The sequence below is a fragment of the Labeo rohita genome, chromosome 16, assembly GCF_022985175.1.
Source record: "Labeo rohita strain BAU-BD-2019 chromosome 16, IGBB_LRoh.1.0, whole genome shotgun sequence".
Lineage (NCBI taxonomy): Eukaryota > Metazoa > Chordata > Actinopteri > Cypriniformes > Cyprinidae > Labeo > Labeo rohita.
Window position 1 is genome coordinate 5,370,196 of NC_066884.1, and position 17,082 is coordinate 5,387,277.

The 17,082-nt window shown below is 34.9% G+C and overlaps 1 protein-coding gene across 1 annotated transcript; it reads right to left on the bottom strand.

Moving 5' to 3' along the window:
* Nucleotides 1-4,115: 4,115 nt before the first annotated feature.
* On the bottom strand, nt 4,116-15,992 carry rab11al (RAB11a, member RAS oncogene family, like). The gene is made up of 5 exons (XM_051131145.1): nt 15,593-15,992; nt 13,186-13,381; nt 10,486-10,679; nt 8,863-8,943; nt 4,116-7,075 (listed from the first exon to the last, which is right to left on the bottom strand). Exons 1-5 carry the CDS (start codon nt 15,630-15,632, stop codon nt 6,936-6,938), a joined length of 651 nt encoding a protein of 216 aa, XP_050987102.1. The 5' UTR covers nt 15,633-15,992; the 3' UTR covers nt 4,116-6,935.
* Between the last annotated feature and the right edge of the window lie 1,090 nt (nt 15,993-17,082).

Sequence of the window (17,082 nt, forward strand, 5' to 3'; positions counted from 1 at the left end):
TTCTACTACAGTGATGATATAGTTCAAAGAATGTAGCCTGAATCAATGGACAAGGTGCTGTGGAGGCATTCAGAGCGAGATATTATTCAATACAGGCTTTGAAAGGGAGACATTTTAACTGTTAAAGACTTTATACAGCCAATCACAGCAAAACCTTTTTTGAGTATTATTTATTTGATAGGAATAAGACTATATTTATTGACATTTAGGGAGATATATAATAAAGACTGACTACCATAGGCATATCATTAAATATATTTCACTGTATAAGCAATTCTGAAAATATTGTAATAGTCTCTAATAGCCTAGTTTGTAATATTGCGTAAGGCGTCATCCCAATAGAAAATGAGATAAAGTGTGATGTTATTGATGCCCCAAAATCTAGAAAATACATAACCAAAAATTTGGGTTATCACAATCAATAGGGGAAAGAATTCATAGAGTTTAGTTTGTACAGCATTTGCTTCGCCTATACGGTTATGACAATACAAAAAAAAAAAAAATCTACACACCCTATTGACAGGATTTACTGCATGTAAGAGCAGCTCAGAAGAAATTTAAAAATGCATATCAGAATGGTCTAATCATTAAGATAATTTAAAACTGCCAAGTTCCTTCATAATTTCACTATGACTAGGGCACTATTATTATGCCTAATCCAAAATAATAACTGCCCTTGCAAAAAGCCATTCTGATCGAGAAGGGGGGAGTGGTCAAAACGTACGACTACAGATTCACAACAAAAAAGTGGTCCGGTTCTAACAGGAGTCTAACAGGTTTAACAAGAATGTGTTGTCTAACGTGAAACTTAATATTAAGAACCACTGTGAATCGTTTCCGTTTCTGCTTTTTTTTTTCCAGTAATTATGTGGTGTTGTTAAATAGTTGCAGTTCAACAGCTTCTCCTGCTTCTTTTTGGTTGTGCATGCTGGGAAATTATTTTACAGAGCATTATTAACCTTTAAACAGCCTGTGTAGATAAAATATAACAGAGCCACTTGTACTACAGAGATTTTTAGTGAGGACTACAGCTGGTGTTTAATGTAATGCTGTACGATGACACCAGTTTATTTTTCCAAACCCAACAGAAAGTATCTAATGCACAAATACCAGATAAATGCTCGTATGTTTACACACCCCAAGCAGAATCTGTTTAGAAGGTGCTTAGCATTTTTTTGTAAGTGTTTTTATTTTTAGCACTGCCCTGAAGATGCCATATACAAAAAATTATTTACACAAATTATTTATTCCGTTCAGAAGTTCACATACCTTTAGTTCACAACGCTGCGTTTTCTCCTCGAGCGTCAATGATTGTTTGCAGCCTTTTGTGAAAGCTGCATGAGTCCCTCGATTGTCCCGAGTGTCAAAGCTGGAGATCAACATCGTATAGCCGCTGTGGGGAAGAACTCAATTGTGCAGAGCATGCTGGGAAACCAAAGAACTTGGAGGATGTTTGTCAAGAACAGTGGGCTGCTTCAACACACAGGACTAACCAGAGACTCAAAACTATCACATATGATGCAAACAGACATTGACGCTCGAGGAGGAAACACATGAATTCAAACAAGGGCATGTGAACAATTTTGTCTTGTGGGATATTAAGGCGAGACACTCCAGATGAACAGGGTGAAAAATTAAATAATAGAAAAAAAATGTTTTTTGAAATGTAACGTTTAAATATGCAAATGAGGCATTATCCTATTAAATTCGCACAAATTTGCATACATTTCCAGAACAGAAATCTGAACACTGGATGAGGCCTGATTAAAATTCTTGTTTCGTATTAGAGTTACATTTTGGATAACTCTTTTTATCAATCCATCAATCAGAAAAAAGGTATACAATATGTAAAACTGTTCAAAATATAGACAGAAACAAACCTGTAAAGTTTGGTGTATGCAAGTTCTACTAAAGCACAGGAGGAAAAATCTACAGATGCAAATAGATAAAAGCCCAAAATCTCTAAATTGATCAGTGCATGTTTAAAGTTTTTTTTAATCTGATGTGTCTCGCCTTATTTCAAAAAAGCGCATCAGGGATGTGCTAAAAATTTTTAAAAATGCAGTTTAAAAATTCTTCGAGGGGTTTACAAACTTGTGAGCTGAACTGTACCTTGCATTCCCATAACGGATATATTTGCATTTTTAGTCTAAGTTTTTATGAACAGTATATACCCTTATATGTTCTTACATAGCAGATAGCGAAGCTGCACGTATTTATCTATAACCGCTGCGGCGTCCATTCCATAGAATCACCAGAGAACATATACGTGATGCACTTAAGCAATTATAATGCCTTTCAGTATAGTACAAAGGGCAAATAATGTATTTGAATGTAAAAATGGCCACCCAACCAATGTGTGATTTTGCCTTTTGTTTCTTTATCAAAGTGAGCTTTAAGTTGAATTATTTCATGGCTAGAGAAATACCACCATATCTGTTTAGGTTCTTCCTCACAGCATTTATACAAAGCAACTTAAAAGGGAACTTAAAATGTCTTATAGCTGTTTCGTAAGATTCTATTTTGCTAACATGCATTATTATTTCATAGAGGAAGAGGTCAGTATCTGGATGTTATTTATGAATATCTTTAATGAAGCAAACATATTTATAAGTAACTTCAAGACGTTTTGTTTTTTAATTAATAAATTAAAAAGTTAATATATTTCTAAAACGCATGAAGTTGATTTCTACTAAAATGATTAAAACTATAGAATTTTTATTTATGAAAGTTAGAAGAAAAAAAAAATCCACACTTCTGACAGCATAATAAAAAAAACAGTGGGGAGGGGTTTCAAAGGCTTATATTTTAAAACGTCAGATACGTAACGTGTGCATTAACGCCAGAAATATTTTATAGCATTCGGGGGGTATTTTAGTCACTTCAACTTTGTGCCTCAATACCGCGTTTTTGCATACTAGAAGCGCTCAGAAGTGTCGTGTACTTGTCCTTTAACACCTCATAGATGAGTGAAGGGTCCCTTCCTTTTTTTGTAATATTAAATTGCTTTGTTTTTAAATGCAATTGTTATGAAGCGATAACAGGCTGAAGTATAACAGGGTTAAACAGAAAAATGATTGTGCATAGTACACGCATACAGTAGTAATAACACAAGCAAAAATCAATTACATGTAACGTCGTTCCGATTTCCAATCGTTTAAAAATATGCATGACAAAACGTTAAAAAAAAAAACAAAAAAAAACAGCAAACACTTTTTTTCAGCGAATCAGATGTTCCGTTATCATATTTGTTTGCAGATATGTAAACGGAATGCAGATTTCGAGCACATTCACAGTAATACCGTTAATTGCATGTAGCTTCTATCAACCTGTTTTGTCACATACAAATGAGGCTTATGTACAAACTACACTCAAGGGCTGATGATTCAGTTTCATTATTACCGAGAGTGTCTCAAACATGTCAAAGCGGTGAACTGTTGTTTACAAGATTACACGGAGAAGCATAGTCTCAATCTTTACTTCATGGTGAACACGCATCTCGACTTTGTTTTGGCTCTGTGGTGGCAATGATAGTTGTGTAGTGGTTTCAATTTCAGTCAGACAGGAACATGGGGTGGGGGGGGTTTAGGACGGTCACCGACGTGACCTCGCTTGGGATGAGTTACTCCGGTCCGACAGTCTGTATTTGGTAGCTTCCAGCACAGTAGAAGTGTTTCATACAGCTCTCATAGTGGTCTTAGTGCATTAGTTTGGTCAAGCATCTCCTGGTACTAGTGTTCAATTTATTGTTGATAAACGAGGGGTTTGCCATATCATAGACGAGGCTAGCCGATACTCCACGAGTCGTTTTAATTTCATAATTCAGTATCGTGTCTACACGGGGGCACGCAAACTGCAGGTTTTTTTCCTTAGAACATGTTCTTTGTGACTTTCATTTTTTGATATTTGATCAATGTATCTATGCCATACTAGTTTTGATTTTTGGGTTATTTTCGAGAAATTGTATTGTAAATGTTTCTAATAAAACAAACTGAATAATCCGTCACTGCCAGCCTGAATTCTGTCGCTCGCACACCTGATGATTTGAAACAAAACTGATTTTATTCACATGTGTCATTACACAGAAAATGGTACAAAAAAAAAAAGGATCAACAATCACCAAAAATTAGCTCACGGGTTCCCACGGTCAAGGAAGTATCAGGGAATTTTAAGAATCGCCTGGAAAAGTCACAGAAATTAATAACATCTCAAAAAGCTCATAAATATTTCATCAACTAGAAATTGCTCTTGTGAGTGCAATCTCTATACGATGAATTTCCTTATCCGCTATTCAGGAATGACTGGAAAGGTCATGTGGAAGTCACTGGACAAAAGACGTGGGAACCCTTTCAAATACACAAGTTTTTAACTTTCACCCTATGTGAAATCTATACACCCAAGTTTTAAAAAAAAAAAACCCCAACATCCATGCTCACTGAAAACACACAAACGTATTTGCAGTATTCACAGCCTTTGTTCAGGAGTCCCACTGGGAAAAGAACAGGCACAATGACAGAATCTTCCCAAAGCAGTAATTATCAACGACTCCAGTTAAACGGCTGATATTCAGCATAACAGATTGATGGCATTAGCATAAATCTTACAGGCAAGGCATTTAGGGAAGCACCTCGTGTCTTTAAACAAACGACAAGACTGCACACAAAAGGTCCCGTCCTGAGGATTTGAGCGCCGCCGCACACATATGCGCAGATAAAACCACACCAAAAGACAGAAAAGCCAGGACAGTGAGTGAGATCTCAAGAGACCTGCTGCTCTTCGGGTTACATGTAGAGATAACAAGGGTGGCCAGCGAGGAATTCGCTTCCAGTAAGAAAACCTCAGCAGTACATCACAAGCCATCAGTTCCCCTGCCTTGCAATATAATATGGTCAATGTACCCAATCACAGAAGCTCCTCTTCGAGAACTGCATCCCACCTGCCGCTCATTTTCCAAGCAGAAAAAAGCTATTAGTCGACACCCAGAAACCAGCAAAAGCAAAACTAATCATGCAAATTCCCAACATCATAAAGTCATAAAGCAGAAAAAACATCTGACCCGCAGTAGGGATGGGAATCGTGGGGATTTAAAGGAACAGTTCAAACAAAAACAAAAATTAAGCCACAATTTGAATGAATTCTATGATAATATGATGACTGGATGAACTATTTCTTTATGATTCTGGCACCTTAATTCATTTTTAGTCATTTTAAGGTAAACAATTAATAATAATGCTGTATTTGTACACATTAATAATGGTGTATTTTCATACTTTAAAGGGGAAACACTGCAGGCAAAAACAGTTTTTTCATGCACGTCAAGTCAGAGATTTTGGGCTTTTTGGTTTTTCATAAAGTGTTTTTTCAGACAAGTGGAAAGAAAACATCCAAAAGACACTGTTAAGTGTTTCCTTTATAGCACTTTAACTATGTGTGCCAATAGATTTCAATCACAATACATATTTTTAAAGGCTGTATTCTCAAAATTAGTTTTTTTCTCCTACACCGAGCCGCTTACACACATCAGACTTTACATTTTCATCTCTGTCTATATCCTGAACATTTTTACAGAGGGATTTGTTTATATATAATTTGCTTGATTATATACATTTTATTCCGCCAATCATTGTGAAAGATATTGTTTTCTGTCAGTTCTAAGTATTTTGACTCTAATATGTCAAAAAAAATTCTAGACCTTTTCCAGTGTTTAGATTTATTGTACTAGAAATGTATGCAAATTAGTGCATTTCATTAAATAGTGTCTCATTTGCACATTATAACTTAACATTTTACAAACTTCTAATACAAGAAATGTTTGCAATTATCAATGTAATCAATCAACTGTGTTAACTGGTGATAACTATTAGCTCTTTTTTTTTTATTCACCTGCAGTGTCTCGCCTTAAATGTTTGGAAACAAAAATAGCATGCCTGAAAGGTATTGCTGATTTTAACGCACAGCTAAGAGTAAATAAGATACGTATTGATCATCAAGACAACACAAACTTTAACTCGGTTCTATATTGTATATTTTATTATGCATAAAATAGCATAGATTTAGAATGCATAAATTCAAGAACCGTTAACCAAATCAAGTGTCATAAAAATAATCTGATGATTTTAGAACTAGTCAACGATTCCCAACCCTAAATCTGAATATAGTACACTCTTATTAAACACTACAGCACATACAGCCATTAACTTAACCTATTAACATTACTCTGAGCCACAGAAAACACTCCCAGCGCTTGTACAAATGAGTGCCATGACTGGAAGGAGAAACCCTTGAGAAATTGCGATCAATAATCTAGCGATGGATAAAAGCATGACAAAAAGCACCACAGAATAACAAGATCATATTTGCATTCAATAAATACACGAGAGGTGGAAGAACCGAGCGAACGGGCGGCTATGATGACCACAGTGTGAATTTCTCAGGTGTTGAGATGCATGGAAAAGATGTCAGACTACTTCTGCGCTGGCACACTAAAGGAAACAAAAACATTTTGATTTCACAACTGAATCCCTATTGTGATCAGAAAGCATTCAAGAGTTACTTAAAAGAAGCATTAGACATTCTAAGCACTTTTTCCTCATTCTTCAGCCAATTGTTTGTAAGCAGACTGTCTGTGGCAAAAGTGCAGGGATAAAAATCAAAAGAGCAGCCACGTCTGAGCGTCCCAGCTAACTGCTCATTTCTAATTAGTCTGAAATAAGAAGCATGGCCTCTCATTTCTGAGAAAAAATCCTTGATCCATTCAATTTCAACATCTGTTGTTCTTCAGTTTATTACTCACTTATTCTGGGCATAACTAAGCAAGTCCGTTATATACGTTAAGCACACCACGCGCAGAGAATACAACGGTCATGGTCAACCTTGCAGCCCAGCCCATCAAAGTTGACGATTTTCCCCGGGTCCCATGGTGGCGCTGTGGCAGCTCAGTTATTCTGACAGCAGGCACCCTGCTTGCCCGAATTCTGTGTGGGCTGCACGGTAATGGGAACCACTTTGGAGCTGGGGGAGAAGCCGTCATCGCCACGCCCTGACATCTGCCTCTGGGACACGATACGGTAGATTTCTGTGTGAGAGAGAGTCGGGATTATGAAGGGTTGTCTGATAAATGTGAACTTCCAGGTATGTTATTGACAGTGGAACAACTTCAGCTGCGGCTCATTATGACACATAGAAATGAACAGTGTAACTGTGTAACACGGTGTGGCTGAAGAGAGGTATTTCCCAGGCCAAACAAAAATAAATAAATAAATTAAAAAATAAAAAAGCAAGTCACTATTTACGCGTGGCAAACTTTTAAAGTTTGACCTCAAAACACAGTTTCATTCATTCACAGGAAAAGCAGAGGGCATCTGTGGCATGGAGTTTGACGCCATCTAGAGGTAATACTTAAAAACAATACAAAAGCACTACGGATTTGCAAAAAAATGTCAAGAAATGGCATAATTGTGACCCTGGACCACAAAACCAGTCATAAATAGCATGGGTATATTAGTAGCAATAGCCAACAATACAACAATACTATCGCTTTTTCTTTTATGCCAAAAATCTTTAAGATATTAAGTAAAGATCATGTTCCATGAAGATATTTTGTAAATTCCCTACCATTAATATATCACAACTTAAGTTTTGATCAGTAATATGCATTGCTAAGAACTTCATCTGGACAACTTTAAAGGTGATTTTCGCAGTATTTTGATTTTCTTTGCACCCTCAGATTCCAGATTTTCAAATAGATTTATCTCCGCCAAATACTGTCCTATCCTAACAACCATACATCTTTGGAAAGCTTATTTATTCAGCTTTCAGATGATGTACTCATCTCAGTTTCAAAAAACTGACCCTTATGACTGGTTTTGTCATCCAGGGTCACATATGTAAAATAGATATATGATTTAAAAAATAAAAAGAAAGGAAAATGTACCCTGTGTTTTATTAAGGACATTCTCACAACCCCAAACTCTCATTACTGTAATGTGACACAATAATGCTATTATTTAAGCTGTAAATGACATTTATAAAGTAATTGTATTTATTATGCTTTACTTCTTCGCTAAAATCTTTTCTGGGTGATTTTTATTACTGTATTGCAATGAGAATGGGCTTTTTTTTCACATGACTATTTTTTCAAATATTTGAACGAAAGTGAATTTAATACAGTAATAATAATTTAAATGTAATACAATTTTGGATAAACGCATCTGCTAAATGACTAAATGTAAGTATTTAAAGGAATAGCTCAGACAAAATAAAAAAAACTGCCATAATTTGCATGACTTGAGTAAATGATCTGCTAATTTTGATTTTTGGATTTACTATTCCTTTATGATTCTGGTTCCTTAAATTATATTCCATTCTTTACCCTTACAAGTCTGGTCTGAAATTATTAAAATCATAAATGAATCACGCATAACAACAACTAAATAAGAATTTTGTTTTTGGAAGGCATCACAGAAGTGACGGTTCTACCACAAATGGTGCATTCCACTTTTTAACGGTGGGAAACAAATCACGTGCCTGAACTATGCCTGAATGTTGTACATTTTATGCATATTTTATTATGCATAAAATAGCACAGATTAAGAATGCATAAGATGAGCAGAATTAAGTATCAGAAATGTCCAGTTAATAACAAAACATCCAGGCCACATTTACCTCTAAATTAAATTTCACAACATTTGAAAATGTTTTATATACTAAGTGAATATACTAAACTATGCATAAATACTTTGCTATTTAAATGCTATTTAAATACTATTCTTCTTATTACAGTAATGAGAATGAGAATGTTCTTAATAAAAAATGACTGGTACATGTTCTTCACCTCCGAAACCTGATTTGCTCAGGACTGACCTGTAAGAATGGTCTGGAAGGCAAGTTCAACATTAGAAGAGTCCAGCGCTGAGGTCTCCAGGAAAGAAAGTCCATGCTTCTCTGTAAAACACACACACACACACACACACAATTCAACAGAGTACCTGACATCTCCTACACACAGAAAAATTTAAAAGACGTTTTACATATATCTAGCTTCCCAAATACATTATTTATCATAAACAGAAATGGTATAAATATTAAGAGAGCTAGCAAACACCAGATAAACAAGTAGCATGCAATATAAACAAAAATCATTACAGCATTCACTACTCAAGGTAACCTTTAAGAAAAAGGTTAACAGAAGATATCACAAACAGCAGAGCACAGCGCCAGCAACACCAAAGTCATGATGTATCAAAGGCAAGTTATATCTTGAATGTGCTGTAAATCACTTAGGATTAAAGCATGTCAAATGTATAAACGTGAAGTATAACAGCATCTCAGTATGAAGATATATTTGCCAATCACCACACCTCTATTACTAATACAACAATGAAGACAGCAAAATATGCGGAAAGCATTGTGATTATATTGTTAATGGAATGCATTACACATAAATGACTAATGCTAAATCGACACTGCTTAAAAATAGTTTACAAGATGCCACATCATTGTATCATCAGTACTGCTTTAGGTTACAATCAAGTAGCATTCAACTGACCAATCAGCAACAAGACCTGTAATTTATAAACACTTCAACCAAAAGACCTAGAACACTATCAGCACCTCTGTGACCTTTAAAGGTATTCCAATTGACCTTTTTGGTTTTGACCAATTATTTAGTTAAAGAAGTCCACTTCCAGAACAACCATTTACAAATAAATTACTCAATTAAACTACTGTTTTGAGCAAAACATTTCAGCATTTTTCTCCATATAATGGACTGGTATGGTGCCTCGATTTTGTACTTCCAAAATGCAGTTTAAATGCGGCTTCAAATGATCCCGAATGTGGTTGTAAACTATCCCAGCCTAGAAAGAATGGTCCTATCTAGTGTAACGATCATTATTTTAATAAAAATAATACAATTGATATACTTTTTAATGCCAAAAGCTTGTCTTGTCTTACTCTGCCTGCACTGTTTTTTTTCTGTTCGTGACAGTTAGGGTACATCGAAAAACTCCCATCTCATGTTCTCCCTCAACTTCATAATCGTCCTATATCGCTGTTTTTCCTTTTTTATTAAGGGTGTTTGATCTTCTTTGCATGTTCACTTTGCAAAGACTGGGTCGGTACTTCTGCAGCGATGTAGGATGATTTTGAAATGATTTTTGAAGTTGAGGGAGAAAATACGATTGGAGAAAGAAAGAAAGACATGAACATCTTGGATGACAAGGGGGTGAGTACATTATATGTGAATCTTTGTTTTGGAAGTGGACTTCTCCTTCAACTGTCAACCCTACAAGGTGTCTTCACAAACGTTACATATTGGGTCTTATTTTTACAAAAAAGTAAAAATAGGTAGTTAAATACTTCTGACTACTTTATATAAATCTGGGTAAATTATATAAACAAGTCTAGTGTCAGTTTATAAGTTTGGTTTGCCAGAAAGTAATTACATTTCAAAAAACTAGCTAATAAAGTCCTCATATCACTAACCTGCAAATGCTTTGGCTTCATCCATAGGAACGGCCCTCAGATGGCGCAGGTCGCTTTTGTTCCCTACTAACATGATGACAATATTGCTGTCAGCATGATCCTGCAGCTCCTTCAGCCAGCGCTCGGCGTTCTCATAGGTCAGATGCTTGGCAATGTCATACACCAGCAGGGCTCCTACGGCACCTCTGTAATACCTGTGAACGCACACACAGACATTTGAAAGATGCATTCATTATCTAGCTACTAAAAGATACACAAATAACACATTTATTCCACAATTTAAGCTGCTTAATAATAGTGCGATTACTAAGGAATATTTGGCTGGTCATGTGATCACTTATGTGAAATAAAACAGCTTTCTTCCTATCCGAGTGAACATTATTAGGCACCAAACTGTGTTGGTTTTCTTATTATTCAAAGCCACAATTATCATTTTTAACATAAGAGCGGGCATGGCAATTTTTAGCTTGAATATGCACAGTTTCTAGTTACTCGCTTCCAGTTATTCCAGCTATGCAAAAACAATCTTTATTTGAAACACAAAGAGTTTTAAAATTTACTGCATTTGGCTATCACACATTTAAGCTTCCATGTTTATTAATTATCATTTTAATAAAATACAATATTTAAAACTTTTTACACACTTCTACCCTAGTAAAAAAGTAATAGATTTAATATGCATTTATGTATAGTATATATACTATTTATAGTTCAAGTCTATGAACATATTTACTGACATATCACTCGAGACTTACTAATATAAAAATTGTAATTTAACTTTAGTTGGCGCACAAAGCACATTTTTTTATATTTTTTAATACAAAGCCTAAAATGTTTTTTAATGGCACGATTGATGAGCACTGTATGCTCTTTGAATAATATCGGTCTTTAAATGCAAAATATTTAAAGTGCACCTAAAGTATACTTGCAATAGTTCCACTTTAGCACAATCAAATATACTTAAGTATATCTTTAGTTGGACTTCAGCACTGCTTCCACACAATTAAAGTGCATTATGTATGAAATCAGCTGTTCCAATTTAGCATAAATATACCAGTTTAGTATACAAAAAGTACAACTGTAGGGTATTTTTGTTAAGTACATAATATGAAAATGTATTTGTAGTATACTTAGCATGAAACAAATGTATGTTAAATACATTTTAGTATATTTATTCTTCACTAGGGTAGTCAGGGACAGAATGCAAACATAATTCTGTATTTTTAACTAAGCAGAATCATGAATATTTGTACCCTGTACTACTACTACTTTTTGTTAACTGTTTATCATACGTCTTAGAAGACCAATTAAAAGAATTAGAAGAACAATTAAAAAACATTATTTTAACTCTATTTTGGCTTTGTTTAAAGCATTGTGAGCACCCTGGAATCTCACAAAAACTGTCAAGAAGTGTCATATATAAAATAGATATATAACTTGAAAAGAAAAGAAAAGAAAAGAAAAGAAAAGAAAAGAAAAGAAAAGAAAAGAAAAGAAAAATTCACTGTTTTTTTAGGTCAGTCATAATTTTCAATTAATCCGATTCTTTGCTCTATTTCTTTAAAATATCTTATAAATAATTTAAAACTTACCATTGTAACTTACTATTATCGTCTATCAAATCCTAACACAAGTGTATTTTTTGCATGCCTAATATATCTCTTTTTTAACCGACAGGCCTAGTACAAACTAAATTATTTTGTTTAAAACAATAATTTAAATTATTCTGATTAATTTTTTTTTCCCAAGCACATTTTACCAATTCCAATCACATCAATCTTAATAATTGTACCTGTAAAATAAAACCTGCTTAATAACTATGAATATAAGCCGGTTTCACTTCTAGCCCTCTTTAACAACTATGCATCACTTATAAATGATTACATACAGAATGAATGGTAGTTATTAAGATTTACATTGTTACACAATATGTGTAAAAAAACAATATGATCAGAAAACTGACTTGCCTAATAATTATGCGTGCACTGTAGTTTTGTTGTGTGTGTGTGTTTGTGTGTGCGTTAGATACTAAATAACAAAACAACCTTTTTCCTGAGTAAACGATGAGTGCCGCCATTACAAATTCTAACTTCCGAATGGATGCTCTTCTGTTCCGGGCTCCATAGGAACCCATTCAAATAGAGCCCATCTGTTTTTAATGTAGATAATGTCTTCATGTCATCTACACACTCATTAAACTTTGAGGAGCGAGGCACTGACAAATGACAGTCATTGCGACATTGCAAAGTGATGGCGCTATGAAGCCATGTGCTTTTTGAAAACATTTTAATAGGTTTGTCATTAGATTACCAACTTGGAATATACACGAATTTGACTAGAAACACTGGACACTGGAAATGCAAAGCATTCTTTAGGTTAAAAGTCAAGCTGGCTTCCGCGTTCAGGAAAAACGTCTATAGGTGAAAATATGTTAGATTTACATGTAAAATATTTATATTTATATATAATATAAATTATATACAAGTGTTTACATATATACATATAAAAAATATATACATTTGTGTGTTTTTATATACATAATAAATATACACATAAAGTATGTAAACAAAGTTTTATTTTGAATCAATTAATCGCAATTAGTCATTCTGCAATTGCAATTTTTTAATTGGTGCACAAAACAAAAGGAAAAGAACTTTTTAAATTAGTTGATGTCTTGATAGATTTTATGAAGACACTTACGCTGATGTGATGGCCCTGTATCTCTCCTGCCCAGCCGTATCCCAGATCTGGGCCTTGACGGTTTTGCCCTCCACGTGGATACTGCGTGTAGCAAACTCCACCCCAATCGTGCTCTTGCTCTCCAGGTTGAACTCATTGCGAGTGAAGCGAGAGAGCAGGTTACTCTTGCCCACACCCGAGTCACCAATCAAAACCACTGCGAATGAAGAGGACACGGGTGCGTGAGATCAACCGGCTCTACTTTATAGTGCTTTTAAACGCTATTGTGTGTGTGCTATTGTCCCTGGAGACACACATGACACTGCGAGAGCTCTTTCAAGCAGATTCCATTTGTGCACTTGCAGGAACCGGCCTCCCTCCACCGCACAACAGCAATTAGATTTGAATATTTCACACACAATGGGTGTGTTTCCACAAAGCTTTTAACAATGAGTGAAAAGGGCATGACTGAAGAGCAACTCCCTTTTTCACCCACACAGGTAGACTTACGAAATACTGGGAACGTCTGTCTCCCACTGACAGAGGCTAATAGATATTACAGAGAAATTATATTGACAGTTACACTACCATTCAGGTATTTTAGGGTCAGTAATTTTTTTTTAATTGTGTAAAAAACACATTTCAAATTGTTCTTTTGAACCTTCTATTCATAAAAGTATCCTGAAAAAAATGTAGCATGGTTTCCACAGAAATATTAAGCAACATTAAACAATTTTCAATATTCCTAACAATAATAACAAAGTTTTCTTGAGCAGCAAATCACCATATTAGAGTGATCTGTAAAAGATCATGTGATATTGCAGCTTTGCATCACAGGAATAAATTAAATATATTCAAAAAGAAAAACAATGTTACGTTTTTACTGTATTCTTGATCAAATAAATGCAGCCTTGGTGAACATAAAAGACTTAAACAAAAAAAAAAAAAATCCTACTGACCCCACACTTTTGAACGGTAGTGTTTGAATTGGTTATTCATTTTTTATTTTTACTTTTTTTTTTGGATGGAATCAGTGTAGCCTAGGTAGGCATACTGTATGAGATAAGAGCAAGGCTTTCATGTAAAATAATAAAAGAGACTTCAAGGACATCAAATCTTATTTCTTTTGAATTTTTTTTAATGTGAAAGTGAAGATGATTTCAAAGCTTTCATGGAGGGAAGGATTATTAGTGAATGGCTTCAATTCCAGTCTATCCATCATGCAAAGATGTTGTTTGACTTCAGAAGATGATTTAGAATATGACATGAAGGTGATTAAACAATAACAATTAAAATTTTGATTCAGCCTAAACCTGAAACAAACTGGGTTAATGTTGCCAACTCGTCAACATAAAAGAATTAAATCTAAAACAGACGTCTCAGCTAGGCACAGTTATATGTTAGGCATGCAGGAATGCACTATGACAAAAACATCTGCTTGTTTTAAGGCTGGTGGACGGGCATGTTTAAAAAGCAAAGCGGTGATTGAACAGCACTGATTGACTCATGGTCAAACAACGAAAGGTGCACGGACAGCTTAAACACATGGGGGTCAAGGGCAGAACTATGACTAATGGAAGTGTCAAATTCATGGACATAACCGCCGCAGATATCAGATTAGTAAGGATAATATCATTAGTATTCACATTAGTAAGGGAAATTCTCAAACGTTTTCATTTGATCTTCTTCAATCTTGAATAATTGGTTATGCATCAAAATAGAGCAAATGAATGATCTGAATTAAAAGAGATTTGATTTATTACATCAAAGGAGAGTTTTAAAACCTCCTGAACGCAAACCCATCCTGAAAAAGACCTGATTTATACAGGTCTTACCGGTTTAACTGTGCTTATATTGCTGGAAACCTCACTTATTGGAGGAAACCTCAAAATCAACTTTAAATGTGACAAGTGCATTAAATTTCCAAATTATTTGTTTCCATATCATAAGTTCAAAGGTGTGATCTAAATAGGAATTATAAAACGAAACAAGACACCTCAGGAGAAGCCAACTGTGTTATGTTTTACATAACCAGGCAATGACATTTAGATGTTATTAAAATGTACAATTTGGAAAAATGTTGGAAATTCCATATTAAGACTACAGCTGTGTTTTGGAACATGACACTTGCTTCTACCTGCTTTAAGATGATCATTAGCTGTTTGACCTGCCACCATGTTTCCAAAAACCAGCTTGTCCAGCTTAAGCCAGTATGACCAGCTGGTTTTTTGCTGGTCCAAGGTGGTCTACCAACTACTGGACCAGCTTGAAGCAGTTATCATGTTGCAGTCTATAGTTTTAATATGTAATCTCCGCATTAGAATAGAAAAAGAAGACACCCTATGACAAGAGAGACAAGCAACACATGGAGGAGCTCATCTGAAAGTCAGCTGTTGTGCAAGTACAGTAGTAAATAACGTGTGCTCACCTTTAAAGAGATAGTCATACTCGTCCTCTCTACCCGTCATGGCTTTAATCTTCTTACCGGCTTAATAACAAGTCCGTGTTTTCAGATATAAAGACGTTATGCTCTTCTGGAGAAGCACAAGGTGCTGTTAGACTATATTTACTACGAAGTCAAGTAAACTTTGTTTATGAGACGCATCAGTTGATCACACGCGCTTCATTACTACACGCGTTAAAGACTCTTAGAATCAAAAAATAAAAACACACAATATATCTCCTTCCGTCAACGGTTATATATGAACTAACGGTTAAGAAAATACAAATCCCAAAATTACAGCTAATCAACTTTGATACGATGTTGCTGGGCTACGTCAACCAAGTTTCGCCCTGCTGTCTCATCTTAAGGCAAACACTTACGTCATCGTGGTGAGATGTAGCCCCGCCTTTGCGATAATCCTATTGGCTAACAATCCTGTCTATCACGCGCGTGTACTTCTGAGACCCAATGAAATGGCGAAAGGGCTTCCGTACAGGTGTGTAACGTCACAGGTGTGTCTTTCATAGTTGTCAGGCGATATAAATACAGAGTATTATGATATTAAAATATAATCAATATACGTCTTGGAATGAAAATACAAGCTATGATGAAACACGAGGTAGCTAGTCAGTGCTTTAGAAAATAGCGTGAAAGAAAGCAGAGCGAAACAGGTGTGTTTCAGGTGAGCACTTCCACATTCCACAGCGTGACTTCACTCATGCTTTACAGAGGATGATGGGACCTGGAAATGCCACGTAGGAGGCAATGAGGAGGCAGGGCTGTGCACCATTCAGCGACTGAACTGGAAATGCCGATTCAATTCCATTTTGATGACTGAATTTAACCTGAAATTGCATAGATCATTAATAGATCTTTTAATATTTACGGGTGTGAATTACCAATATTAGATGAAATTTAATTTCATATATTAAAAAAAAAAAAAAAAAAATGTCTAGCAGTACACACACATCATAAATTGCCATTATAAATTATATTTTAACATAGAAAGAAATTATTTTCCAAATTGTGATAATATTTGACAATATTACTATTTTCAAAGTATTTTTTATCAAAAAAAAATGCAGCCTTGGTGAGCATTAGAGACTTTTTTAAAAGTTATAATTAATATTTTTTATAAATATAGTGGATGAATACCATCCATTCCTCTATAACTACTGCAATGAATGCTTGCTAACTAAACACCATCTAAAATATTTTAAAGCTCTATCAGAGGTTGTTTAATATGCACAATAACTCAATCTATATGTGACCCTGGACCACAAAACCAGTCATAAGGGTCAATTTTTTTCGAAATTGAGATTTATACATCATCTGAAAGCTGAATAAATAAGCTTTCCATCGATGTATGTTTTTTTAGGATAGGACAATATTTGGTCGAGATACAAATATTTGAATATGTGGAATCTGAGGGTGCAAAAAAATCTAAATATTGAGAAAATCGCCTTTAAAGTTGT